Source organism: Ictalurus furcatus, chromosome 16, assembly GCF_023375685.1.
Source record: "Ictalurus furcatus strain D&B chromosome 16, Billie_1.0, whole genome shotgun sequence".
Lineage (NCBI taxonomy): Eukaryota > Metazoa > Chordata > Actinopteri > Siluriformes > Ictaluridae > Ictalurus > Ictalurus furcatus.
In genome coordinates, this window is record NC_071270.1 from 17,109,810 (window position 1) to 17,137,243 (window position 27,434).

A 27,434-nucleotide genomic window follows, 5' to 3' on the forward strand; every position below is an offset into this window, starting at 1 on the left:
GACCATGAAACATAAACAAGGGATAGCAAGGCAAGGTAACAGCTTAACCATAACATGAGTAGGAGACAACAACAAACGACAACAGCAAAAAAATAAATATAGGGTCCTACACAAAACATGACTTATATGCTAGTGCTCATTAAACATAAACCTGGATCAGGTGTTAACTGTCATGTGGGGCTGATGGGTATCATAGTTCTGCACCGTATTCAGTGCAACCATGACGTTTTGTTTAAATTGAGGGCATTATGATGATTACTATTAGGATGAGTACAGGTAATATAAACTTGTCTGACTAAGCATTGTATGGATGATAATTTATTCCATTAAAGACACCAAAACATAAACAATGTATTTGCATGTTAAAAACAAGCTAACATTATTATTAAATTAAACTACAGTTTAATTATATTTATTATATTTGTTTATTATTTGACTCAGAAAATGCTAGCATGAGTACCAACAGTATATTTACTGTTTAACGCCATGCTTTTCATATTAAATAATTAACATATGCAAACATTAGGTTTATTTAATACATCATATTTTTATTTGTGTAATCTTAAGGTGAGTTTGCGTAACTGAAATCACAGTAACACAAAAAGATTTGCTGCTGAGATTTATTTATTTATTTATTTATTTATTTAGACATTTTCTCGGAGTAAGAACCAATGATATGTCCTTTTGAATAGTAAGTATTTATTGAATAATGTCAAATTCCCCTTCCTAGCACTGTAAACAATTCTAATTATGATTTGGTCATTACAACTGAACATGAGTTTCACCACAACTGGACTGAGTGAAAATAAGTTCGGATTGTTTTGTATTCATTATTTAAATAAATAATGAAAAAAAGAGACTATTTCTTAAATATTGTGGTGGCATAATACCCTCATAATACCCACAACACTTTTGGTAACTTAAGAAATTCCAAACAGAGCCTACAAGTTGCATGTAACAGCTCCAAGCAAGACTCTTTTAGCTCAGTGTGGTTAGACACTTTATTTTCTGGGAAGTGTTCTTCTTTAGGGAAATGCTGCATGTGAGTGCTGCTTAGTTGAAGTTTACCCAGCTAACAGTTCAGTGCTGAGACCAGAGTTCACATAACAGAGGTAAATGCGAGGGTTCATAAGTGCTCCACTGCCAGTCTGCTGTGTGTGCCAATACCCCAAACTCTCCTAAATTCTGCCAACAAGCAACAGGTTTATTTTCATGCTATCAAAACACTTCTTTGTGCTGGTTTATCTGACATAAACACGCTCATCAGTCTCGCACAAATGACACAGCAATGAAAATGATGGAAAAAAAAGGCTTGTAAATTGTTGTTAGTTTCCCCATGTTCCAAAAATAAAATGATAGCAATATAATGTTTTATTTTTGGAATCCACATCAGGTTATTTGGTGTTAACAGTTGTTTTAAACAATGCATAATTATTTAACCAGCAATTAATATGAGTGGTTTCCTTTTTAACCTTAGGAGCACCCACTGCACTCTTGGTACTTGAATAAATACGAATAAAGTTTCATTATTTTATATATTTATATATGTTACCAAATATAAGAATTGAATAAATATACGTTAAATATACATATTCTGATCTCCAAGTTCATCAAGAATTGCACAGCCCTTATCACAATTCAGGACACTTTCCTCTCCGATTCTCCCCAGATGTAGACGAATGCACCACCATTCCACATGTGTGTGAAGGAGGACAATGCACCAACTCAGTTGGTAGTTTCTCCTGTGCGTGTCCATCTGGATACGTGCTGTCCGCCGACAAGACCCGATGCTTTGGTGAGTGTGGATTAGTGCCAGAAGTTTGCTATGACCGAACCCTACCCACTACCCTAATGAAATGTGGTGTGAAATTGTATGCGCAAACTCTCAAACCCTGTCAATTTCAGAAATACAAGGTGACTAGGATTGTCTAGGACTGTCTAGACAGATGACATGCAGTGTGAGACTCACCTGTAGGGTCATCAAATCGAAGCCTCAAACATCTTACTGACATCTTGTCTTAAGTCTAATTTCAAAGCACTGATTTATTCACAGATCATGAGAGCATATATGTGTAAGAGTGGGTCAGATAGGCTTCTAATTTCTCTCAGCCGTCATCATTTTGGAGCATTTAAAACTTTCCACTGGATGTCTTATGTGGTGCTTGTTGAGGCAAGTAGAGAATGCTCAGCTTTGATAGAACGCAATGAGGAAAATCATACAGTGTGAGCGACTGGACCTCAACCCGCAATTACGACTCCAAAAATCTCTTCATTCCAACCTGAAAGACAGAGACATAAGAGAACTCACAATCATCATCATCATCATCATCATCATACCATCAGCCATAAATTAGTGTATGTGAACTCAAACCAAATTAGTAATTAGTTCACTCACAGCAAGTCATTTTCCACTGAAAATTCACACTTTAAATCTGAGCAACAACAGGTGAACAATACAACGCTATAAAATATAAACTATGTGCTCACTTAGCAATCGTTGTTCTTCCTCGAAAGGCATTTGAACGATGAGATAGGTGCAGGCAGGACAGCATCTCCTGAGACAGTGTGTATTATTGATAGGAGAGTACTGTGTGGCGTAAAAGGATCACAAGATGAGTTGTTTTCAGGCTTCTAATTATCATGGGTTTCGTGAATGATTTCCATTTTTAACCAACATGCGACTGTTTCAAGAAAGCGTACAGCTTCTGAGGAGCTCATCTATTCAAGGAATTTTGTCGAAAACAAGATGTTCCAGCTGCCCAAAGGCATGTGGACAAAAAAGCAGCAGTCAAAGCATCTGGAGCTGTTGCATATCTAGTAGTTTATAAAGATGCATGCATGTATACTGTTCAAATAGGATTTGCACTCCATATATTAGCACTCAGTGTCTAATGAAGGTCTCATTAGAGACCTAATGAAGTTTCAGATCTAAAGTACTAATTGTTCTGTCTTCCCAGCAGCTGATGCTGCACATTTTAATACATCCTATTGACAAATCCTTTGCATTACCTAAGCATACCTACACGTTGGATATTTTACAATTAGTTTTTTTTCTATTATATTAATCCAGTAATACAATTCCATTCTCTTTCTATGAAATTACCAAGTGAGTCCTTGAAAAAACTGTTTATGCGTGTGCTGAATTGAAAATGGTTGGAATTGAGCACATACAGTATTTTTCGTAGTCTGTCTAAATGGTCTTGAGACTAAAGAGTTTATCTTTCAGAAGGCCATGACGCACATGTGCAGGGGCTGACTGACCTAAATACTGCAGGAAGTGCAGCTATCTTCCTCACTGTGGCTATTAGAGTGGGCCCTGCACCTCTGCGCCCACTGAGATATGGATGTGTGCTGTGATGAAGAGCAAAATCAGATAAACAGAGAAGCAGCGGACAGAGAGAAGGAGAGCTATAAAAAATATACCAACTGAATGTAGGAGTCACATCTGTTCCCCGCAGTGTATTTATGTCCCGAAAGAATTTCTGGAAGACTTCACAATAACAGAGAGTGTTGCAGTGCAGTTTGTATATGATTGTGTAAATGAACAGTTGTAATAAGAAAAGAAAGTGCACAACTATGTAGCTACCATAGTACTGTTGGAGTACTGACGCAGCATGTTAAATGGGCTCATTAATATGGAAACCCTAAGTGGCCATTTTTCTTTCTTGGTTTCTCGTGATATCGATATAACAAATGTTGCATGATCGTGATCACGACACCTATAATTATTTCAGACCTGAGACCTTATTCCTGCTTTGTTTGCTCTTCCTCTTTCTTTATTTAAAAAAAATTAAAAAATCATCTAAAATGTCATGGATTTGGCAAGGTATATTAAGTTAGGAATAAAGCACAAGAGAGTGATTTTAAGAAAATAATCACTGACAGGGTGGTGTGAAGTTGATTATTTTCTGATAACAGAACAGTTCTCCCACACCACCCCATTGTTCTCCCACACCACCCCATTGCTACGCTCCCTCCACTGGCTTCCTGTAGCTGCCCGCATCAGATTTAAAACTCTGATGCTTACCTACAAAGCCAAAAATGGACCAGCACCCACTTACCTCAAATCACTTATCACACCCCGCACTGCCCCATGCTCCCGCCAAGCCTCTAGCATTGCTAGACTGGTGCCACCATCTCTCAGGGTACAAGGAAGGCATGCTTCAAGACTCTTCTCTGTTTTGGCACCTAGATGGTGGAATGTACTTCCCCTAGATGTCCAAACAGCTGAGTCACTGGCGGTCTTCAAACCACGTCTAAAGACCTACCTCTTCCTAAAGTACTAAACTTCTTACTATATTACCTCATAACAGAGTTTTAAGACTGATGGTATTCTTAGTCGGTGACCTAGTGAACCAGTATCGGGATGTGTTTATTGATCTAGACTTCAAAGCACTTCTGTCAGTCATTATGGATAAGGGCGTCTACCAAATACCATAAATGGACATGGAATGTAACAGTGTGTCTCAAAGTGTTTTATTCCTCTTATACCACTGCAGTCATCCAATGCTAATAAATTTTCATTTATTACAGAATGGCATGTTCTACTTTAAAAAAAAAAAATCTGTTTATAGTTACATACATTTACTGTCTTGGAATGCCCACCAAACGAGTTTGTTCCTGTTATCACTTACATTATATTGTAGCAGTTATGGTCACTGAGACCTCACCAGCCTCTAGTTTTCTCTCTTGAAGTTAATAAGACAAAAACAAGACAGCTCGCCGTGTTACTGAGAAACTGCCACGCCCTAAGTAGTGATGATTTTCCCGCGTCGGAAAACTTAAAGCCTTACCTCTGACTGTTACAAAGTGCTGGCACTGGAGACTCCTTCCAAAACTGCGAAATAAATGCCACCATAAATGCCTTAACATCTTTCATGTGGTGCGTCCACCATACAAGTCCCTTGCAAGCTCATTAATATAAACCTGTAATTTCTCTTAATCAACACCTTCTGACCAGTCAAAATCGAGACTTCAACAGTGCTGTGGTGTAAATAATCATAACATCTTGCCGATTTGCATTTAAACAAACCGTGAGTGTGCGTGTGTGTGTGTGTGTGTTATCTTTTTTTTAAGGCCAGCACAAAGGTTCTTGCTTTGCAGCTGTGTTGAGTGGACGCTGTGCTCATGAGTTGTCTGGGCGCCACACTAAAGTGCAGTGCTGTTGTGACCGTGGCCACTGCTGGGCCCGAGGGACAGTGCCAGAGATATGTCCTAGCCGTAGATCTGGTAAGCTCTTTCCCCTTTCGATATCTTGATTGTTTGAAGGGGAATAGGAGTTTTTTGCATTCCTATGGTCAAAAGTCATTAAATGTAGTGTTCTGAACGTGCTGGATGGAAGATCATGCTCATGCATTGGAATACACAGTCTGTGGACTTGCAGATAGAGTACCTTCCTGTTTTTTACAGTTATCACGGATGTCTTTTTCCTGCATACTGTAAATGACTAAAATAGACAAGAAATTGAAGGAAAGCACGTGCAGAAGATAGATAAGGAATATGTGATGCATAAGAAAGAATTGATTTAGTATGACAAGTATGACAAGTGCATACCAGTGTTTGTGCTACAGTTAATCATATCTTTTTTGTACCTCTCAGATGAATTCCACAGGATGTGTTTAGAAGGAGGATATCCAGATGTGGATCCTGGCATTAGAGGGGACAGAGTGCCTCAGCAGCCCTATGGACATGATGGCCAACCACTTTATCCAACAAATGGGAATGGTCCTGTATATCCAGAGCTTCCGCAGATCCCTCAAATCCCACAAATCCCTCAAATCCCTCAAATCCCTTATATTCCCAATAATGGGCAGGGTCATGGAAATGGACAAAGACCACACGGACCTGTAGGTGAGCTACAGATTGCAAAACAAAAGTGTGATTTAAGTACTTTGGAATATTTTTTCATGATGATGTAAACATACGTTGTACATACACTTGATTGATTTATATTGAGGTCTATAAAGTATTGTGCGTTTATTTCCCAGTTAGTTTAAATCAGACGACAAACAAATGCCTGCTGATGCCAAACTTGTGTCTTAATGGTCACTGTATCCCAGTGGGGTTTGGCCACCGCTGTGAGTGTAACATCGGCTACCAAGTGGACAGTCAAACGGAGTGCTCAGGTAATTCCAACTCAGTTAAAATGTTGCAGGATTTAAAATTTTTTTTTTTACATTGTTACGAGAGTAGATTTTCCGTTTAAATAAATAGCGTATAAATGTATTTAAAATATATATAAATATAAATAATATTAAATAAATCTATTCGAAGAGGCCTTTTTTTAGTCACTTAGCAATAGTAATTCCTTAGACTGGCATTACTTACATTTATTAACATTTGTTCTCATTTTGTTCTCCTGTCCCAAAGATAGGGGTTAAATGTAAAGCTCTTGGAATTAAAAACAAAAACAAAAAAACAACAACAATTCAAACCAAGTCGATCACAGCACAGCTACATTTGTAGATTAATGAAATTGTAGATTTCATTCCATCTGTCATATGTTTTGCATGTGTTTTATAGATATAGATGAATGTGCTTCTGACCCATGTGCAAACGGAGACTGTGTGAACACTGCCGGCTCTTACTACTGCAAGTGTCATACAGGCTTTCACAGGCCGCCAGGCAAGCAGACCTGCTTTGGTGAGTCTTAAATAACACAGCACACCTGCTAGATTAAATTGGGATGGATTAAAGCCTTTTAATATAAAGGCTGCATCCGAAACCCCATACTTACCTACTACACAGTAGGCGAAAAGCAGTACGCCAGAGGAGTAGTATGTACGAATTCCCAGTAGGCGAGAAACAGTGTCCAAATACCTGGATGGCGTGCTGCTTCCGCCGAGATTTTGCAATATGCAACTGATGGACAATACGCGAGTCAAACAATCCCATAATGCAACGGGACTGGTGCGGACGAGAAAAAAAAAAATCGCGGAAGACAGCGTCGGCTCTTTTTAAGTATTAAACCTTGGTTAAACAGGACTTGTTTAACAATACCTGAATAAATTGTTAACTTCTTTATGATTTTTGTGTTTATGATGACGTCAAAGGTCACATGACAACGCTAACATGGCAGATGTAGTATGTCCGAGATTGTAGTCATAATACAGACACATACTGATTAGTACGTACAGTACTGTTTCCACGGCCGTGCATCGAATTCAGTACATGCTGTCATGGTACGCGATTTCAGACGCAGGGAAAGAGTTTAAAATTTCCACCTCTGAAAACAAAAAAGTCCTTAACTACAGATTACATCACTGGGAGGCACCTTTTTTTTTTTCTTTTTTCGGGGGGGGGGGGGGGCATAGTGCACTCAAATGAACTGAAATGAAGACAGACCTAATGTTTATCTGCTTATACAGTAATTATAAACCTGAGTATCAAACCTCAACTCTCAACTCTAAAATAAATCAAAAGTGAACAGTGTTTTATTCCCATCCTCTTAGCACTTTGGTGTCCATGCATGTCTTGATGAAGCTGTGGTGTTGTGTGCTCCTTGACAGACACTGACGAATGTCTGCATAACGGCATGCTTTGTCAGAACGGCCGCTGTCTGAACATGGCGGGCAGCTTCCAGTGCATCTGCAATTCAGGCTTCCAGCTAACACCGGATGGCAGGAACTGTATGGGTAAGACTTGAACTCCACAGCGTGCCTACATGAGTGTCTCCAGTGTGTTAGAGAGTGAAATGAAAACATTCTTTTAAATTGTTTTTATTGGTATAACTACTGATTCTGTCATACCCAAGGCCTATGACTGCATTAATCTGGTCATCATTTATCTTTTGGGTCTCAAAAGTTGGTTAACACTCCTCATCTACTTAAAAAATCAGAACACCATGCAACATTTTTGATGTCTTTTTCGCTACAGACCATGACGAATGTTCCATAACAAACATGTGTTTGAACGGCATGTGCATCAACGAAGACGGCAGCTTTAAATGTGTGTGCAAACCTGGTTTCACGCTCGCCTCTAGCGGTCGCTACTGCACAGGTGTGTATTGTTGTCAGTTGTAGGTGTGTAACACACTTTCTTACAATCTTTTAACTCATACTGGGAGTACATTTCTGATCATCAGGGTGCAAATGTTCTAGCATCAAAAATCGTTTTTGGATGTGTTCGCTGTGTTCGTTGTTTTTTTTTAAGAGTGTATGTTCACTATGGGTCAAAAGTTTATTATGGGAATTATGTTGTGATAAAAAAATCAAAATAAAAAATAAATCAAAATAATGTAATATTTTAGCAACTTCAAAGTAGACACGCTTTTTAGCCTAGAATTTCCAGAAATTTATACTTGGCATTTTCTCAACCAATTTCTTGAGGAATCTCTCTGAGATGCTTTTTAAACAGTATTAAAGAGTTCACACCTACGCTGCGCACTTATTGGCTGCTATTCGGAATAATTCGCTCTGAGTCATCCATTTAAAAAATTTTTTTTGTAAATAAAATGTTAGTTTTCTAATGAAATAAATGAATATGTTGGCACAATTATATTTTTGTCTACAACACCGATTTCAAACATTTAATCATACACCTTCAGATTTTTAAAGATCATGAGTGTCTCCAAACTTGTGACCGGTCATGCGTGTTCTAATATGTGTGCTCATTCTCATAGATATTGATGAGTGCTTGACCCCTGGGATCTGCATTAATGGGCGGTGTGTAAACACAGAAGGGTCTTACAGGTGTGAGTGCTTGGCAGGACTGGCTGTTGGGCCTGACGGACGTTCATGTGTGGGTAAGGACAAATAAAAACACACTTATACACACACACTCATGTAAGTGTAAACAACAGAGGCATGTTATTAAGCCTCTATGCCTGTCACAGTGCTTGTTGAATGAATTAGTTTTTGCTTCTGCGGGTTTTGTGGCATAGAAGCTGTAAGTGTATCACGTGTAAATACTAATTCATCCAGTTTATCATCAGATACAACATCAATGAGAGACTTTTTCAAACTCAGCATTGCACAACTCCTGGTTGCTACAAAGAGAATAAAACCTAAGGCAAACTTTTTATTGTCTAACTGCCTGTGTAGCCTTTTACTGTATTACTCTCTCTCTCTCTCTCTCTCTCTCACTCTCTCTCTCTCTCTCTCTGTCTCTCTCTCTCTCTCCTAATATGAAGGCATTCTTAGGATACTGAAAAACAATCAAGGAACTATCTTACCCTGTTAACAGACTAATTAATTCATTTATTAACGAATTATTAGTGTTTTAACCGTGTTAACCATTCTTTTAGTGTGTGTGACTGTGGGTTAATAAGTTCAGTGTTTGGTGTATTAGTGTGCACCATGTTTAATTTTAGTGCAGGTAATGTGTACGCAGTGTGTTATTGCTATATTTGTGTGTATACTATATTGTATAACGTGAATTGCAGTTTGTAATTGCGCAGCGTTTCACTAAGCTAACTACACTGTCTAAAACGCGATCCCTCCTTGCACTCACTCAAGTACACACTGATACACACTAATTCACATATTACATGCACTGAAACTTGTATAGATTACAATATTTTTAATAAGTGTTTTCTTAATCAGACTTTGCTTTATTGCTCATATCGCCTAATTTCTTCCCATCTTTTCATTACCAGACACACACATGCGCAGCACCTGCTATGGAGCTATTAAAAAGGGGGTGTGTGTTCACCCTTTCCATGTAGCAGTCACCAAATCAGTGTGCTGCTGTGCTAGCACAGACTACAGCTTTGGGGAGCCCTGCCAACCGTGCCCTGGCCTAAATTCAGGTACATCTGAAATTTTTTTTTCAAAATTACCCTGCCAAACCCCAAGCACACACATTGTTTATTATTGACTTTTTTCCTGAGCAAGTAACGTTGTTGGTCTGTTTGCTATTGAGTGAGATTATCCTGCTTGGAAAAATTGTCTAGAATGAACATTTTCGCTGATCTCAAGTCATCTGGAGATCTCTCCAGTGCTGGTGTGTCTATAGAAACTGGGAAAACAGATCACACAAAGTCATACAATAGTTTAAATATGTTAGTGAAAGATTATATGAATGTCTGGCGAACCCAGCGCTACATCTACTCGCTGTATAGTTCTGTTGTTACACATATTATTAGAGAATTTGCAGGCAAAAATACGTCAACTCCATTTAACTTTAACTACATATCTTTGGAACTTTCATTTTCATCTCTTTTTACGGCTGGCCAGACGGGAAGGTGTTCATGTCTGAGGCTAAAATGGTGAGGGGAGCCTTGTGTGGCTCATTGGTCATGTTCATCCTCTTCATAATAAGATAAAACTTGTGCTGTGGCTAGTTTGAAAATCCATTTTTGTCGATTTTGTATGTCAAAAATTTTGAAATACAAAAATGTATGCATGCTATGTTATTCATAAATTCCCTTTGGGATTACCATCTTCCTGTCTTGTGTACACATACATTTATGGGCATATGCATTATTTTGACCGAACAGCAACTTGTTCTAGACCCTTTTCTCCTTAGAATGGACTTTAGGCTTGTCAGGATTTGTTTTGTTTTTTTTGCTTTGAATTTCAAGCCTGTTATTAATGGCTATTTTTGTGCAATCCAGGATTTAGAGTTTAGCAGTTTAGCATTTTATTGAATATGACATACGTATGAAGACCTGATTGCCTACCCCCTGTAAACTGTTTCTGTCTTAAGGACTGTTCTACAGGTGCATGTGGAATAATTGTTTATGGTTCATTTATCAAGCATGAAAAACATTATTTAAACTGTTTCCGATAAAGATCTGTAAAGCTTATTTGGATTTTACAAAATTATCTTTAAAATACAGTCTCCTGAAAAAGGGACATTTCTTTTATATTTGTGACAGCTATGGATAATTAAAGTCAACTCTGTTGTAGAGTTCTATTCCATACGAAATTTTCTATCTGTTGCTTTTTTTTTAACCCTTTAATTACACTGTAATTTGATTGGTTTAGTCCTAATATCAGGTTTGTGTTTGCATGGGTTTTCTCTGGGTTTCAGTTTTTTTCTCCACCTCCCCAAAACATGCTAGTAGGTGGATTAGCTGTGCTAAAATTGTGCCTAGGTGTGTGTGTGTGTGTGTGTGTGTGTGAGAATGGCTCTGGATCCATTGCATGAATGAATGAATGAAATCTGTCTGTAGACTAACACTCAGATCTTGCATCTAGGAGCTCTTCATTGCTCACTGTCCAAGTCTTCAGCTCAGATAGCAGATCATTTCATTTATATTAACTCTTAATTATAGTGCATCCATTGCTATTTGCTAACTTTTATACCTCAGGAGTAGTCAGGGTCCTATTTCCTGATCACGATGAATTCAGTTCAATGAGGACCAACGTTTTATTTTCTTTCTCTGTTTTCTAGCGGAATTCAATGCCTTGTGTCAAAGCGGGATTGGATTTTCAGTTGACGGAACAGGTAGTCCTCACTGCTCTAATTTATAGAACTGTACAGTATGGATTGGCTTGGTCCTGCCAGTTCACCTGGACGGATTGTGAAAGTCTTTAAAAGTAATTTGGCAGCTGCTGTTTCACCCACAGACATTAATGAGTGTGCACTGGATCCTGATATCTGCTCTAATGGAGTATGTGAGAATCTGAGAGGAGGCTACCGCTGTATCTGCAACACAGGCTATGAGACTGACCAGAGTGGCCGGGCCTGTCTTGGTGAGCGGGCATATCAGTCCATAAATTAGGAATATTATTTCATCATATCGCATTCATTTATTATCTAGCTTTCATAAAAAGTCACCGTGTAGTGTGTGGATTTCAGGAAGACTGTTTACAGTGTTTGACTACTAAAAGCCAAGAACTCTGTTTTGTAAACGTTTTTAAACAATTCTGTTATGAAAGTACACATCATGAGCCCCTTTCATGGGTTTATTACTGGTTCTGCCGCTAAATTTCAGCTTGAACTCGGTAAAAATTTTAAATATCGTATACGATTTAAAATTTCCATTGACATTTTTGTGACATTACTAGCCAGGAATGACAAAGTTTAATATATAGCCTATTATTTATTTGCTGAAATAAGAACAATCTGATTATTTGGCTATAGTAATGTAGTCAATTTAAATGTAGTAATCCACAGGCATTTTTGTAGACTGATGAAATTGTGTTCATCTGCTTATCAGCATTTCTAGCTTACTCATGCTCATGGCAAAACCAAGCTCTTCTTTCAGATCCTTTAATGGCAGGACATAGTTTTTCAGAACTTGTGTTCTCGGCTTCAAGAGATTCACTTACAGACTCTTTTTGCAGATGATTTCAATTCAGTGTATTTAAGTCATACATCTTAAACTAGTTGATTTGTCTAATTCTCTGTCTTTCTCAAAAAAACAAATCATTGTTTATTGCCTTTTTTGGTACCACTTCACTGAACCTCTGTAATAGAGTGTCCAGCCTTTAGTATGATGTCTAAGTGGAGTGTCATCATCTGTATGTTCTCTTTGCAGATGTTGATGAATGCCTGGTGAACAGACTGCTCTGTGATAATGGATTGTGTAGGAACGTTCCAGGTAGCTACACCTGTACATGTCCCCTGGGTTATGTCTTCAGAGAGGACACAGATACATGTGAAGGTAAGCTTAAGAGGACATCTGGTGTTGGGCAGTTTGTGTGACAGACACTGAGTCTGACTCACCCTGCAGGAGGGCTATTACTTCTATGTTCAACTTGCTCTCATCAAGCTTTGCAGTCAGACTCTTAAAATGTTTTTGCCATAATGTATATTAATTGGCTGCAAACAGTTGCTTTCGGCTCAACCAGCCCCTCTCTCAGAGCTCTTACGGTAGCACTTATTAGGGCTGTACTATATACTTTTTTCCACAATTACTATCAATTCAAATAAAGGAAAATGATATTAACAATATACACTGCCATAAAGCCGCTTTTCAGAAATACAGATGTAGATTTAGACTCCCAGTGAGCAAGCCAGACGTGACAGTAGGAATGAAAAACTCTCTGAGATGACATGCGGAAGAAACCTGAGAGGAACCTGTTCTTTTCTAGGTGTCACTAGAATCATGAAATCATTACAAATCATTACAGCATACAGTCGTGGAGGAGTAAAGTCAGATGGCATTAAGTGTTTTTTGAAAGGATTTTCAGATATTGGAAATAGAAGTCCTTGGATGAGCAGAGGACAGTTTTTATTAGGTACAAATTTTTGAGATTATCTGTGAGATTATCCGTCGATGGAAGTGTGAGTCTTGAGCGTAAACTGTTAACTGGTATCCACGTGTGACCTTCAGCAGCAGCAGAAGGTGAGCATTTGGATGAAGCAAGGATTCACAGCAGTAGACATGTGTTGGTCTATGCAGTAGTGGCATGTATCGCAGAAACCCACAATATGCCATCCATAAGTGTTTGTATGTGTTCGAGCATCCTCGCTATGACAGAGGTCTAATTATGCAGATCAGTCTTTAAGTCTGACCATCACAGGTTTACCAGTTTATTGAAAGGCATATAACACTAGTAGTCCATATTTTGAAACCCTGACACTAATAAAAGCGTTTAAGGTTGTTTTTATTTGTGTTCTGCAATAAAGGAGTAGCATGTGGTACCATCCCTGGCTCTGTCCACTACTGTACATCCTGGTGTATTTATTGAGTAATAAATTAGTTTGGGAACTTTATGTTTCTGGCTGGTAGACCCACTAGAGCACTGGCTTTGTCTAACTGCCACCAGCTGGAGGCAAACGGATGCTTGTGAAATGGCAGCAGGATTGGTTTTGGCAGGTATACTGGAGCCACAGGCAGAACAGCTGCATAGAGTTTTGGATGAGATGACTAATTGCTTGGTAGCGACACAAATATGCAACAATGCATAGTTCTAGTGTCTGTTATAGATTAAGCGTTTCTCCCGAAACACCCACAGCACAGCACCACTTTATATTTTCAATTTTAAACGTTTTCATTATTTGCCAGTGGAAACACATTCATTCTCTCTCCTTGTTTCTCTGTCACCCTTTAATGTCTGTCTTGCTCCCCTTCTGTCTTTATGTCTCACACTGTTTCACTCAGCAGCTGTTCAGGCACAGGCAATAATTATTATCATCTAGCTACAAGTGGGTCAGAAACACTTTAGAACCACAAAAACTGTTCTTTTTGAGTCATGTGCATTTGAGTCACTATGTATGATTAATCTAAAGCATCACTGCTACCTCACCACTTACTATAAATCTAATCCAAACTCTGGATTTTCAGAGAGAGAGAAAGAGAGAGAGAGAGAGAGAATAAAATAACAACAGATAAAAATGTTGCGACATTGTCCAGATAATGATGCTGACTGTTTCTTCCCGGAATGGAGTGACACAATTTTTCCAGGAGTATTTTTAGTGAGGCATTGTGATTGCTTTTAATGTCTGTCCTACTGTTTATACTTTTTGTGTGTAAATTGTAAAATACACTCACTGAGTGAACAAAATACACACACACACATATATATATACACACATATATGTGTATATATATATATGTGTGTGTGTGTGTGTGTATGTATATATATATATACACACACACACACATATATAAATACGCCTGCCAAATGTTGTAATGTTATATATATATCATATTACATTACATGCCCTTATCCAGAGCAACTTACAATTATCTCATTTATGCAACTGAGAAGTTGAGGGTTAAGGGCCTTGCTCAAGGGCCCAACAGTGGCATCTTGGCAGTGCTAGGATTTGAACTCACAAACTTCTGATCAGAAGTCCAACATCTTAACCACTGAGCTACCCCTTCCCAATATATGTACACTAATACTGGGAAGTGCCTCCCTTTGCTCTCATACAGCCTCAATTCTTCATGCATGGATTCCAAAATATGTTGGAAAAATTCCTTTGTGATTCTGTTCCTTGTCGACATGATTGCATCATGTAATTACTGCAGATTTTTCAGGTGCACTTTGATGCTGCGAATCTCCCGTTCTACCACATCCCAAAAGGGTTCTATTGGATTTAGATCCAATGACTGGGAAAGCCACTGAAGAACACTTCTGGTTTGTGACACTTTTGGTTTGTGACATGGTGCATTATCATGCTGAAAGTAGCCATTAGAGGATGGGTAAATTGTGGCCATGAAGGGATGCACATGGTCAACAACAATACTCAAATATGCTGTGGCATTCAAGCAATTGATTGATTGGTATTAACAGGCCCAAATGGTGCCAACACAACAATTATAACACACCATTACACCACCTCCACCAATCTAGACTGTTGACAAAAGGCAGGTTGTGTTCATGAATTCATGATGTTGGCACCAAATTCTCATCCCACCATCTGTGTGCCTCAGCAGAAATTGAGATTCATCAGACCAGGTTACATTTCTCCAGTCTTCAACTGTCTAGGTTTGGTGAGTCTGTACCCACTGCAGCCTCAGCTTTCTGTTCTTGGCTGACAGAAGTGGAACCTGATGTGGCCTTCTGCTGTTGTAGCCCATCTGCTTCAAGATTCGATGTTTTGTGCATTAAGTTTCTGCTCACCACAGTTGTACAGAGTGGTTATCTGAGTCACTGTAGCCTTTCTGACAGCTCGAACCAGTCTGGCCATTCTTTGTTGACCTCTCTAATCAACAAGGCGTTTCCGTTCAGAACTGCCGCTCACTGCATGTTTTCTTTATTGCACCATTCTGAATAAACTCTAGAGACTGTTGTGCGTGAAAATTCCAGAAGATCAGCAGCAAACCTGCACCCACACCGGCCCTTTCCGGATAAGATTGCCCACCCCTGGTAGTATATAATACTATACTAACAATCATGGCACGGTCAAAAACACTGAGATCACTGAGATTTTTTTCCCATTCTGTTGGTGGTTGTGAACATTACCCAAAGCTACTGGCCTGTATCTGCATAATTTTGTGTAATGTATTACTGCCACACAGCAGGCTGATTAGATAATTGTATGAATGAGTAGGTGTACAGGAGCTAATGATAAAGTTTTCGTTGCGTGTATAACTCCATAATACAACATTATTTAACAGTAAAAAGAAATCTGTTTACATTACTATATATATATATATATATATATATATATATATATATATATATATATATATATATATATATACACACACTGCTGCTTTTTGCCTTATGAATAATAGAGCTGAGCTAAAGGGGCTAAAGGGGCCTCTGCTAATGTCTGTGCATCTCTCTCCTTTTTGTTGCAGACCTGAATGAATGCAATAGCAGTCCATGTATTAATGGAGTGTGTAAGAACAATGCAGGCTCTTTCTCATGTGTATGCTCTCCTGGCAGCGTACTTGATCGAACTGGCCTAATTTGCATCGGTAATTGTTTACAGATACACACACACATAAAACACAATACGCTAATACATTTGTTGCCAGACAACTATACCTGTTGGATGTAGAAATGTTTCTATTCATGATTTTGAGATTCATTTCTCATATACGATGTCAACTGCATAAAGTCCCGGCTTATTATTCAGTTCTTCATCTCATTCAGTAACTACTATGAATTATTCAGTAACTAAACTGGAACTAAATGGAAAGGTGTGTAGTTACAAGTGTAAAGATCTGCCAACAGGTCCTGGAAGTTGACATGGTTAATACTAATGCTTTATCTAAACTGAACAATTGATTTTGATATTAAAATATATAATGAATACATTGCCAAATTAAATCTGTTGAATTATTTTAGTTTATTGTGAGCAAACCTGTGAGTGTTTTTTTTTTTTTTTTTAGACTCTCTAAAGGCGACATGCTGGATGAACATCCAAGAAGGCCGGTGCGAGGTGAATATAAATGGCGCCACTTTGAGATCTGAGTGCTGTGCCACGCTGGGAGCTGCATGGGGAAGTCCCTGTGAGCCATGTGAGAGGGGTACGTCAATCGCTGTGGCAATAACATCACTTAAAACAATCTGGAATCCATCCTTAGTTCACACTGTCTTGATGTGTTTTAAATAACCTGTATTTTCCTGCTTATAGGTGAATGCTTGTTATCTTCTAACAGGCATTTTAATAATCTCAACGCAACCACAGTCGAGAAATATTTTTTTAATTAATTCCCTGTGGTACTGAGATTTATATAGATAAAAAAAAAACTATTATGTCATCAATATATGACAAATACTTGGCCTGTGTTTAGTCAGAAATGTTGGCACTGCTGTTTATAATTGAAATGGATGACATCACTGACTGTTGTGAATAATTTGGATCGAATTTTTCCATCTTGTGTGGCCTGACATTGTTCCAGTTTTTCTAATCTTCTAAGTGTGTTTTCCTGTTTCTGTCATTCATTGACTCTTTTGTATTCACTTCATCATATACTGTAGCCTCAGTTTGTTTGTTTTTCTGTTGCTTTAACAGTTTGTCAGTAATGACAGCTCAGAGCTGCTTAACCCTACCTGAATTAAGTCCTCAGCTAGAGCAGTGAAAACATCAGGACATTTCCAATCTGTACCCATAAGCACATCTGTGCAGTCCATACATAATGATTACAATTTTTTCTTAGTATACAATCAAAAGACTTGAATCTGGTATTAGTCTGCTTATGGAATCGAGCGTCAATACAGCTAGTTGTCCATCCATCCATCTGAGTTTAATTACTTTAATGATGTTTTTATAATAATCTACATTCCCAGATCTTATCTGTCAAAGAGGCTTCACGCGACCAAGAGGGACTCTTTGTGAAGGTAAAAGCACAAAAATTCATATCATTAGCTCCTGGGCTTTTTTAATATTATTATTAAAAATACCTCTTCAACTTTTAAATATTTTAAATAGTCTTATTCACTAACTACTAGTAATAAATATAAATTATTCAGTAACTAGAGTTAAACAAACTCTAAAAAAATGTTTATTTTCTCTCCCTTTAGACGTTAATGAATGCGAGGTGTTTCCTGGTGTGTGTCTGAATGGACGGTGTGTGAACACACAAGGCTCCTTTAAGTGCCAGTGTCCTGAAGGACTGACACTGGACGGCACTGGACGCCTCTGTATCGGTGAGTCAACTCCACTCCTACACGTTGAGATGCCGATTTTTTTTTTCTCTCCGTCTAAGGGGTATGTTCCATTAAACCGATGCAGAGATGAATCCTGCAGTGAGATCATTTGAGTAGCAGTTTTGACATGGCTCTTTTTCTGCAAAGATCAAGTTGTGTCATGAGCCAGTAACGACGCTGTGATAAACGCAGCCAGTCTGCCTAAATATGCCTAAACCCTTGCTAGCTGAGTGTGATTGCCTCAGTCACTGAATAATCATGCAGTGTAGCGAAATGGACATAATCGTAATTAATGCAGTCTGTAATCAGTTACTGGATGTCAAGATTTCAAAACATATTTCCGTTTCATAACTATGTTCAGAACAATATAGAGTTCAAACGTCAAAATTTTACCAAGCCACCACACGTATACGTTGATTTATGTTTGTATAGTATTTCCTAATTAAGATGAATAAAATGTACGTAGTAAAAGAGAGACTTCCATTTCTTATCTTCGTAGACATTCGCTCAGAGCTTTGCTACCTGACCTATGATGAGGACATGTGTGGTCAGCCAGTGCCTGGAAGATTCAGGATGGATGTATGCTGCTGCACAGTCGGAGCTGCCTGGGGAAAGGAGTGTGAGGCGTGCCCTGAGCCTGGCACACGCGAGTATGAAACGCTGTGTCCTAGAGGACCTGGCTTTGCCAACCGTGGGGACATACTTCCAGGCAGACCTATGTATAAAGGTAAAAGTCATTCCCAAAAGTGTTATCTCTGCACAGGAGGCACCTTCCAAAGCTCAAAGTTTTGTAATGTAGTGTTAAAATGAGCAGCAGTACAGATGACCCTGAAGTAACTGTGTGTAATAGCAGTGTAAAAAGACACAGTAACGTGTGTATGGTGTTATTCATTTTGATTTGATTGTGCCTATTCTGTTGTTATATCTTGTTCATAATCTCATCTTTGACAGACATTAACGAATGTAAAGTGTTCCCCAGTATTTGTACACACGGAATATGCCGGAACACGATCGGGAGCTTCAGATGTCGCTGTAATAGCGGGTTTACTCTGGATACGGATGGACGTAACTGCACAGGTACCTGCTGGGATTGAAGAACAGATTCAGTTACTTGACACTCTTTATGCGCAAAAAAACGAGCATATAAGACAAATAGCACATGCACCCAATGCTATTGAGCATGAACAGATTAATTAGTGCTATTTTCAGCATGAGCACACAAGGACACAAAATAGTTTCATCACAGTATTTTTCCAAAAATGAAAAGCATTTTTTTTTACTCTCTAAATTTTGTATTTGGTAAAATCTCCACCGGATCAAATAACAGGGCTTAGCCCATTCCTGCTGAAGGCTAAGATGGATGAAAATAATTTTCCAAGCACGAAATCTTATATGTCTACCTCCAAGTATGTCATTCATATATATAATATATATATATATATATATATATATATATATATATATATATATATATATATATATATATATGTATGTGTGTGTGTGTGTATATATATTTATATATATATATATATATATATACACATACACACACACACACACACACAGTACCAGTCAAAAGTTTAGAAACAGTTGACTGAAATGTTTCTCATGATCTGTAAAAATCTTTTGATCTGAAGGTGTATGATTAAATGTTTGAAATCGGTGTTGAAGACAAAAATATAATTGCGCCAACATATTCATTTCTTTCATTAGAAAACTAACATTTTAATTACAATTTTTTTTAAAACGGATGACTTGGAGCGAAATATTACGAAAAGCAGCCAATAAGTGTCTAGCATAGGTGGGAACTCTTTAATACTGTTTAAAAAGCATCTCAGGGAGATTCCTCAAGATATCGGCTGAGAAAATGCCAAGGATACATTTCTGGAAATTCTAGGCAAAAAGGGGGTCTACTTTGAAGATGCTAAAATACGCAATTATTTTGATTTATTTTGTTTTTTTATCACAACATAATTCCCATAGTTCCACTTGTGTTACTCCAGAGTTTTGACGACTTTATTATTATTCTAAAATGTGTGGGGAAATTAAATAAAAATAAAGAATGAGTGTGTCTAAACTTTTGACCGGTAGTGTAGTTTATATTCTTTTAGGAGAAATGATGGCAGTAATTCTTGAGGTGACTGTAAATGTGTTTACTGTCAATAATGATAATTATGTTGTTAAAGTTTAAGCACTTAATTAAGCACTTTGACTGTTTCCATGGTTGGCTAAAGTGTGTGTGTGTGTGTGTGTGTGTGTGTGTGTGTGTGTGTGTGAATAGACATCGAAGAGTGTCAGATCTCCCCTGACCTGTGTGGACACGGGATGTGTGTGAACACGCCAGGCGGTTTCGAGTGTGACTGCTTGCCAGGTTATGAGAGTGGCTTCATGATGATGAAGAACTGCATGGGTGAGCACCACAGCTGTCCATACACTCACTGAAGCAGTAAACAGCACCCATGTGTGAATTACTCTTACACAGTAGGCTGTGGCTTAACGGTGGTCACTGTATTGCAATGGATGGCAAGTAAAAATTGTAGTCCTACTGTGTGTGTGTGTGTGTGTGTGTGTGTGTGTGTGTGTGTGTGCACGACTGTGTGTAACAGATATTGACGAGTGTGAGCGGAATCCTGCACTGTGTCGCGGAGGCTCCTGTGAGAACACAGAAGGTAGTTACCAATGTGTGTGTCCACCTGGCCATCAGTTATCTGAGGGTGCGGAGGCATGTGAAGGTGAGAATAAAAAAACAAACACACACACACACACACACACTATTCAGAAAATGTGTAAGCCTGTGATTTACCTGATTAAAACTATTAGAAATGCAAGTGAACTACAATTCAATGGTTCTTGAATGCATCATGTGCTTTGATCTGATCTATGAATAAAATAAAAACTCATAGAGAGTTTGTTTTCAGAAAACTTTCTGCTTTCATTTAACCACATAGGATATCTTGCCCACTATGTAGAGTATGTGATATGTACCGTATGTGTCTGTGTGTGGTGCATGTATGTTCCAGATGTTAACGAGTGTGAACTAAGTGCTACTCTGTGCCCCAACGGGGAGTGTGTGAATGTGGCTGGCACTTACCACTGCTCTTGTTTTTCTGGATTCCAGTCAATCCCAGACAGAAAAGGGTGCACAGGTAAAAGTTCTACACTGAAGCAGAAAGCTATGGAAGTATTAACATTCTGATGTGTGGGAGGAAGTAATGGCTTGGTGTTTTTTTTTTTTGTTTTTTTTTTTAAAGATGACATACATACAGTATGTAATTCTTTACTTTGTATAATATTTATAGACATTACTAATATGATTGTAAGCTATTAGCTATTCTAAGTTATTATTGTTTCTATTTGTAGTCTATTCGAATTAAAACATACAATACTGTGCAAAAACCGTAGACACATGCAAAATAACTATACTCACTACACTGGAGAATTAGGCCCCAGACAGACCTCAGGGTGAGCACCCCCTGCTGGCCTTCCTAGTAGGGTTGTCACGGTACCAATACCAGTAAAATTCCACGGTACTCGGTACCAATTTCGGTACCAAAGCAAAACACAAAAACATGCCAATTAAACAACACTATTTTATTAACAAAGTTAAATATCAATATAAAAACGTATTTTTAAAATGCCATTCTGTATACTTCAAGTATATAATTATTAAAGCTACTAGGAGTTATCCAGACAAGAGTAGAAATGTTTTTCTGACTGACTGATATTAAAGACATAAACAGTGCTAGCCGCACATCTGTTATTTTCTAACACATAAATTTCAGATATATCGGTCATCAAAAAGCATCTGGTGTGTACAATTAGTAAAAAAAATTCCTGACAGCCTTCATTGTGTTTTTTCTCCACTAAAAACAATTTCTTTTTTTTCTTTTTTTAAAAGTAATGTATGGAAATCTAAAATATTTTTTAATGACTCTATAGTGCAGAAGTCATTATGTAAACATCTAAGAGGAAATTTGCATTGTACTGTATCTCCATGCTAGGAATATAGGCTTATAATATAATCAATTTTGTTGCCTAAATTGGCTAAATAAATTAGGTCTATATAAAATTGGGAATAATCATAAATTTCAGTACCGCACGAAATAATTACCATTATATAGTCATCATTATAAAATCTTCAATTTTCTTACATATTCATTTATTGTCCTATCAAACATACTTTCTGATCAGATATGGACCCATACACACTAATGAGTTAATTGCAGTTCCACTTCTTGTGCCATATGTAACTGTTTTTTTCTCCTTGTTATCTGCAATGTATTGTAGACATAGATGAGTGCACCATTGAGAATGGAGGCTGTGACTTCCACTGCACTAACTCAGAGGGCAGCTACAGCTGCAGCTGTGGTCAGGGATATGCCCTAATGCCAGATCAGAGAACCTGTACAGGTAAGGAGAGATTCACATGGAGGAGGCTGTGACACAAGCCAGTTGTTATCCTAATTCTTTAAAAATAATTTTTGTTTTACTAAAATGAAATTTTTAAACTGTTCAAGAGCTGAATCTGATGTACTAGAGGAGGGTAAACACAAACACACACACACACACACACACACACACACACACACACACACACATATGATTATGAACCACTGCCACACTCGAATCATAACCAGTAGGGCTGTTTTCATCCACTGTGTCTGCTTTTTGAGTAAGCCAGCATGAAATATGGGGGCAATAACTGGCAGCATTCTCAGCATGAGTCATAGTAGGGGAATGCAAAGGTTGAAATAGGTGCATTCATAAATATGGTCAGTTAAAACACACACACACTCACACAGTACTAGTGGAAAGGTAAAAAGAGTCGCTTACCAGTTTTTGCTCTCTGTCACTGTCTTCCTCCAGATGTGGACGAATGTGAAGAAGAGCCTGATATATGTGATGGTGGTCAGTGTACTAATGTTCCTGGAGAGTACCACTGTGATTGTTACGATGGATACACGTCTTCCATGATCACAAAAACTTGTCTAGGTAGGTCTGTTTGTTTATTTAATGAATGAATAAATGAATGATGAAGTATATTCATTTTAAAATATAAATGTATTGACATTGTCCATTAAACAGACAAACAAACAAACACGATCTGTTCATTTCCCAGAACTGTTACTTATTCCTGACTACCAAATAGAGTAAGACTGTAGTTATTAACCGTATGAACCATACACATTACAGTGACATTCTTTTCACATACTCAAACCCTTTTGAACTGGACTTTCTACTGCCATTTACTGTACATTCCTGCGTTACATACTGTCAACACATTCATCTGTCTATAATAATCTGGATGTTGAGTAGTGGGTCCTTTTGACCATCTGTCAGCCATATTTAGCCAGGGCTTCATTTTTCTGCTAAGCGTCTTGACGTGGGGCTTGGAGAGGAGGATCATTGCATGCTTGTGTGATATCTCCAGATGTGAACGAGTGTGAGGTCAGTGCCAACATCTGCATGTTTGGAGAGTGCGAGAACACCAAGGGCTCATTCATCTGCCATTGTGAGGTTGGCTACTCTGTGAAAAAGGGTTCGTCAGGCTGCACAGGTGAGATGGCTCTGTTAGCACCATTATTGTGTTTATTATGTGTGTGTACTCGCTAGGTCACAATTGTCGTTGAATTTAGGAGATGATCATACCTGGTGTTAGTATGCATGTACTGTAAGATGCAGTAATGTCACTGGTAAAAACACTGAAAACAATTTATTCTTTTAATAGATGTTGATGAGTGTAAGATCAATGCCCACAACTGTGCCATACATGCCACCTGTGTTAACACCCCTGGAAGCTTTCAGTGCTCCTGCAAAGAGGGATGGGTAGGCAATGGAGTGAAATGTGTTGGTAAGTATCATGCCCATCACCTGTGTTTGAGAAAGTAGAGAGAGGGAGAATCTTGTTACTAAGCAATGTTTAGCAAATATATATTTTTTTTGCCAATTTTACTTTATATTTAAAAAAAAAAATATTCACAAAAAATGATCATAGTTTGATGTTTATTTAAAAAATAACCAGTACAGAGACATGGTTATTGGACAGTGTTATTTGCACAGGAAAAGTCATGTACAGTGCTGTGAAAAAAGATATTTAATTTTATCCTGCTTTTGTGTATAACTCGTACTAAATAGTTTTAGATCTTCAAATGAAATACAACATAAATCAAAGGCAACCTGAGTAAGCACACTATGCAGTTTTAATGAATTAATGAATTAATAAATTTTTTATTGAAGTAAAAAAAGTTATCCAACACGTACACAAAATCTGGTTGTGCCACCTTTAGCAGCAATAACTGCCACCAAACACTTCCGATAACTGGAGATCAGTCTTTCACTTACTTCTAGAAATAGTATTTACTAATATGCTTTGCATCATTGTCTTGCTACATAATCCAGTTGTGCTTGAGTTTCAATTTATGGACAGAAGACCGGATATTCTCCTTTAAGATTTTTTTGGTAGAGAGCAGAATTCGTTTCCCTCGAGTATTGCAAGTTGTCCAGGCCCTGAAGCAGCAAAGCCTCCCCACACCATCACACTTCCACCACCATGCTTGACCATAGGTATGATGTTCTTTTTGTGGAATTCTGTGTTTGGTTTACGCCAGATGTAACGGGACCCCTGTCTTCCAAACAGTTCCACTTTTGATTAATCAGTTCTCATTCTCCCAAAAGGTTTGAGGATCATCAAGGTGTGTTTTGGCAAAAATCAGACGAGCCTTAATGTTCTTCTGGGTTAGTAGTGGTTTTCACCTCTCCACTCTTCCATGGATGCCCTTTTTGCCTTTTTGTGTCTTTCTGATAGTGGAGTCATGAACAGTGACCTTTATTGATGTAAGAGAGACCTGTAGGTCCTTTGATGTTGTCCTTGGCTCTTTTGTGACTTGCTGGATGAGTAGTTGCTGTGCTCTTGGAGGAATTTTGGAAGGTCGGCCACTTCTGGGAAGGTTCACTACTGTGCCGAGGTTATACATTTGGAGATAATGGCTCTCACCGTGGTCCTTTGGATTCCCAGAGCCTTTGAAATAGCTTTGTAACCCTTCCCAGACTGATGTATTTCAATCACCTTCTTCCTCAACATTTCTGGACTTACTTTCAATTTTGTCACAGTGTGTTACTGGGTAAGATCTTTAACCAACTTTAGTTGCAGTAATCAGGCCTGGTTGTGTCTAGTCCAGCTGAACCCCATTATGAATGCAGTTTCATAGATTTGGGGAATTAGTAACTATGGGGGCAAATACATTTTCACACAGGCCCAGTTGGTATTGGATAACTTTTTGCTTCAATAAATAACATTATCATTTAAAAACTGTATTTTGTGTTTACTCAGGTTGCCTTTGTTTTATCTTAGATATTTTGTTTTAATTTCTGAGACAGTTTACACAAGATAAACACACATTTTATACACAAAAACAAAACAGATATACACAAAAACAGAAGAAATCAGGATGGGGTCAAATACTTTTTCACAGCACTGTAGCCATAAGATGGCTGCAGGCATGTAATCTGCCTCTATTCATACGTTTGGCTCATTTCAGATGTGGATGAATGCACCAATCAGACCCACAGGTGCAGTCCTAATGCTAAGTGTACGAACACACCCGGCTCTTACCGCTGTGCCTGCTCAAAGGGGTTTAAAGGCGACGGCTTTACCTGCCTAGGTAAGAGACAAAGAAGGACACCACATAGAGTGTTAGGGAAAGGTGTAGATCATAATAATGTGTTAACATAACAAATACTAGCAAATTTTTAATGTGTGGTTATAATTAAGATAATTAAGTTGTAGTGTAAATACAGCATCAGATATGAACTCACACCACTCTCTGTACTTTTCTCTCACGTTACGCAGACATAGACGAGTGTACTGACAATGCTGAGCTATGTGAGAACGGCCAGTGTCTAAACATCCCAGGAGGATATCGCTGTGACTGTGAGATGGGCTTCACTCCAACCCCTGACAGCAGAGCTTGCCAAGGTTGTGCATTCAACACACACATGCCAGATTTAGGACTTTATTCTGTTGTTTACTGTCTCTGTCTAGCATGTAGATATATCTGACTTCATATTCTGCACAGTGTTTACTATATCTTTGCAAGCTAAAATAGGTCTCTGCTCAAAACACTTTAAAGTCTTTGCACGAATTTATTCAAAAATGATGAACAAGCAGGTAGAATTGGTGCTAGAAGTGTTGCAAGTACAGAGAAAAGTACATAACACTTCCCAATATGTACTTCTAAAAATAAACAGTGCAGTTTAACTGGAAAGAAAAACAAGAAAACACCAAAACAAACTACAACTACTACGAGCATTAGAGCATATGTAGATGGAGATATTATGTCATGTTTTGCAGATATCGATGAGTGCTCCTTTCAGCAACTCTGTGTATTTGGTACATGTAAAAACCTCCCTGGCATGTTCCACTGCATCTGTGACGAGGGCTATGAGTTAGACCGATCAGGGGGCAACTGCACAGGTATGTGTTACTTCAACACACAGATTGCATGAATCTTTAAATGCCTTCTCCATTTCAGTCTAGTGGAAGATATTTGTGCCATGGGATCTGTAACGTTGTGTTCCTGAACAGATGTTGATGAATGCTTGGACCCTATAAACTGTGTGAACGGACACTGTGTGAACACACCAGGCTCTTATGAATGTAACTGCCCTACAGACTACGAACTTAACCCAACTGGAGTCGGTTGTGTTGGTGTGTATGTCTATTGCTGTATTATCATTGCTGAAGGTCAACTTGACAAGGTCATCTTGTGTTTTAGCATTAATCTTCGTTCTTATTTACTTCCGTTGTTAGATCCACGTGTAGGGACCTGTTTTCTGGAAGTGTTGAAGCGTGGGCATGCTGGCCTGGCCTGTAGTGTGGAGGTGGGCGTTGGGGTCAGTCGCTCATCCTGCTGCTGCTCCTTGGGCCGAGCCTGGGGAAACCCCTGTGAATTCTGCCCTCCTGTCAACTCCTGTGAGCACTCATACAGTATATCATTATATTAAGTATATTATCTAATGTAATGCGCAGTATTGGGCATAGATGAATATGGGTTCATGAAAAGTGACACCTTTCTTAACCACTGTGTCCTATGTTTTTAGCGGACTATAACACACTGTGTCCAGGAGGAGAGGGATTCAGGCCCAACCTAATTACTATTATACTGGAGGGTAACTCTTTTTTTAACACCACAAATACCACAGCATATACTTTGTTTTGTGTCAAGTTATATGCCATATCGCCTGGTTATATCATTTTTCAATAACAATATCAAATGATTTGTTTTAGATAGCTCATGACCTGTTTAAAGATAAGATAGATAGATAATTAGCATTTTATAATTATGCTTAGTATGCTATGCAAACTACTACCACTAATAATAATAATAGGTTATTAGCATGAGTTGTACCATACCATAGGTATTAAAATAGGCCTAAGGTGTTCTTTTGGTGTCATGTTTATAGGGACATCAAAAATATTGATTGGTTTCT

General features: G+C 38.3%; 1 protein-coding gene across 2 annotated transcripts in view; it reads left to right on the forward strand.

The window, feature by feature from the left end:
* LOC128620215 (fibrillin-2) overlaps positions 1-27,434 on the forward strand; it is a 75,012-nt gene that overhangs the window by 21,225 nt on the left and 26,353 nt on the right. The window contains exons 8-38 of one of the 2 annotated variants that reach the window (XM_053644983.1): positions 1,670-1,795; positions 5,077-5,229; positions 5,599-5,850; positions 5,988-6,125; positions 6,523-6,642; positions 7,509-7,634; positions 7,876-7,998; positions 8,621-8,743; positions 9,596-9,748; positions 11,338-11,391; positions 11,514-11,639; positions 12,428-12,553; positions 16,148-16,267; positions 16,685-16,822; positions 17,586-17,636; positions 17,820-17,945; positions 18,445-18,672; positions 18,897-19,022; positions 20,227-20,355; positions 20,552-20,677; positions 20,966-21,091; positions 22,233-22,355; positions 22,812-22,937; positions 23,377-23,502; positions 23,674-23,796; positions 25,484-25,606; positions 25,795-25,920; positions 26,296-26,418; positions 26,530-26,652; positions 26,755-26,916; positions 27,045-27,113. In XM_053644983.1, the coding sequence (XP_053500958.1) occupies positions 1,670-1,795; positions 5,077-5,229; positions 5,599-5,850; positions 5,988-6,125; positions 6,523-6,642; positions 7,509-7,634; positions 7,876-7,998; positions 8,621-8,743; positions 9,596-9,748; positions 11,338-11,391; positions 11,514-11,639; positions 12,428-12,553; positions 16,148-16,267; positions 16,685-16,822; positions 17,586-17,636; positions 17,820-17,945; positions 18,445-18,672; positions 18,897-19,022; positions 20,227-20,355; positions 20,552-20,677; positions 20,966-21,091; positions 22,233-22,355; positions 22,812-22,937; positions 23,377-23,502; positions 23,674-23,796; positions 25,484-25,606; positions 25,795-25,920; positions 26,296-26,418; positions 26,530-26,652; positions 26,755-26,916; positions 27,045-27,113 (4,014 nt within the window). Of the gene's footprint in view, positions 1-1,669; positions 1,796-5,076; positions 5,230-5,598; positions 5,851-5,987; positions 6,126-6,522; positions 6,643-7,508; positions 7,635-7,875; positions 7,999-8,620; positions 8,744-9,595; positions 9,749-11,337; positions 11,392-11,513; positions 11,640-12,427; positions 12,554-16,147; positions 16,268-16,684; positions 16,823-17,585; positions 17,637-17,819; positions 17,946-18,444; positions 18,673-18,896; positions 19,023-20,226; positions 20,356-20,551; positions 20,678-20,965; positions 21,092-22,232; positions 22,356-22,811; positions 22,938-23,376; positions 23,503-23,673; positions 23,797-25,483; positions 25,607-25,794; positions 25,921-26,295; positions 26,419-26,529; positions 26,917-27,044; positions 27,114-27,434 lie in introns of both variants that reach the window. The other variant, XM_053644982.1, reaches the window with a different exon arrangement.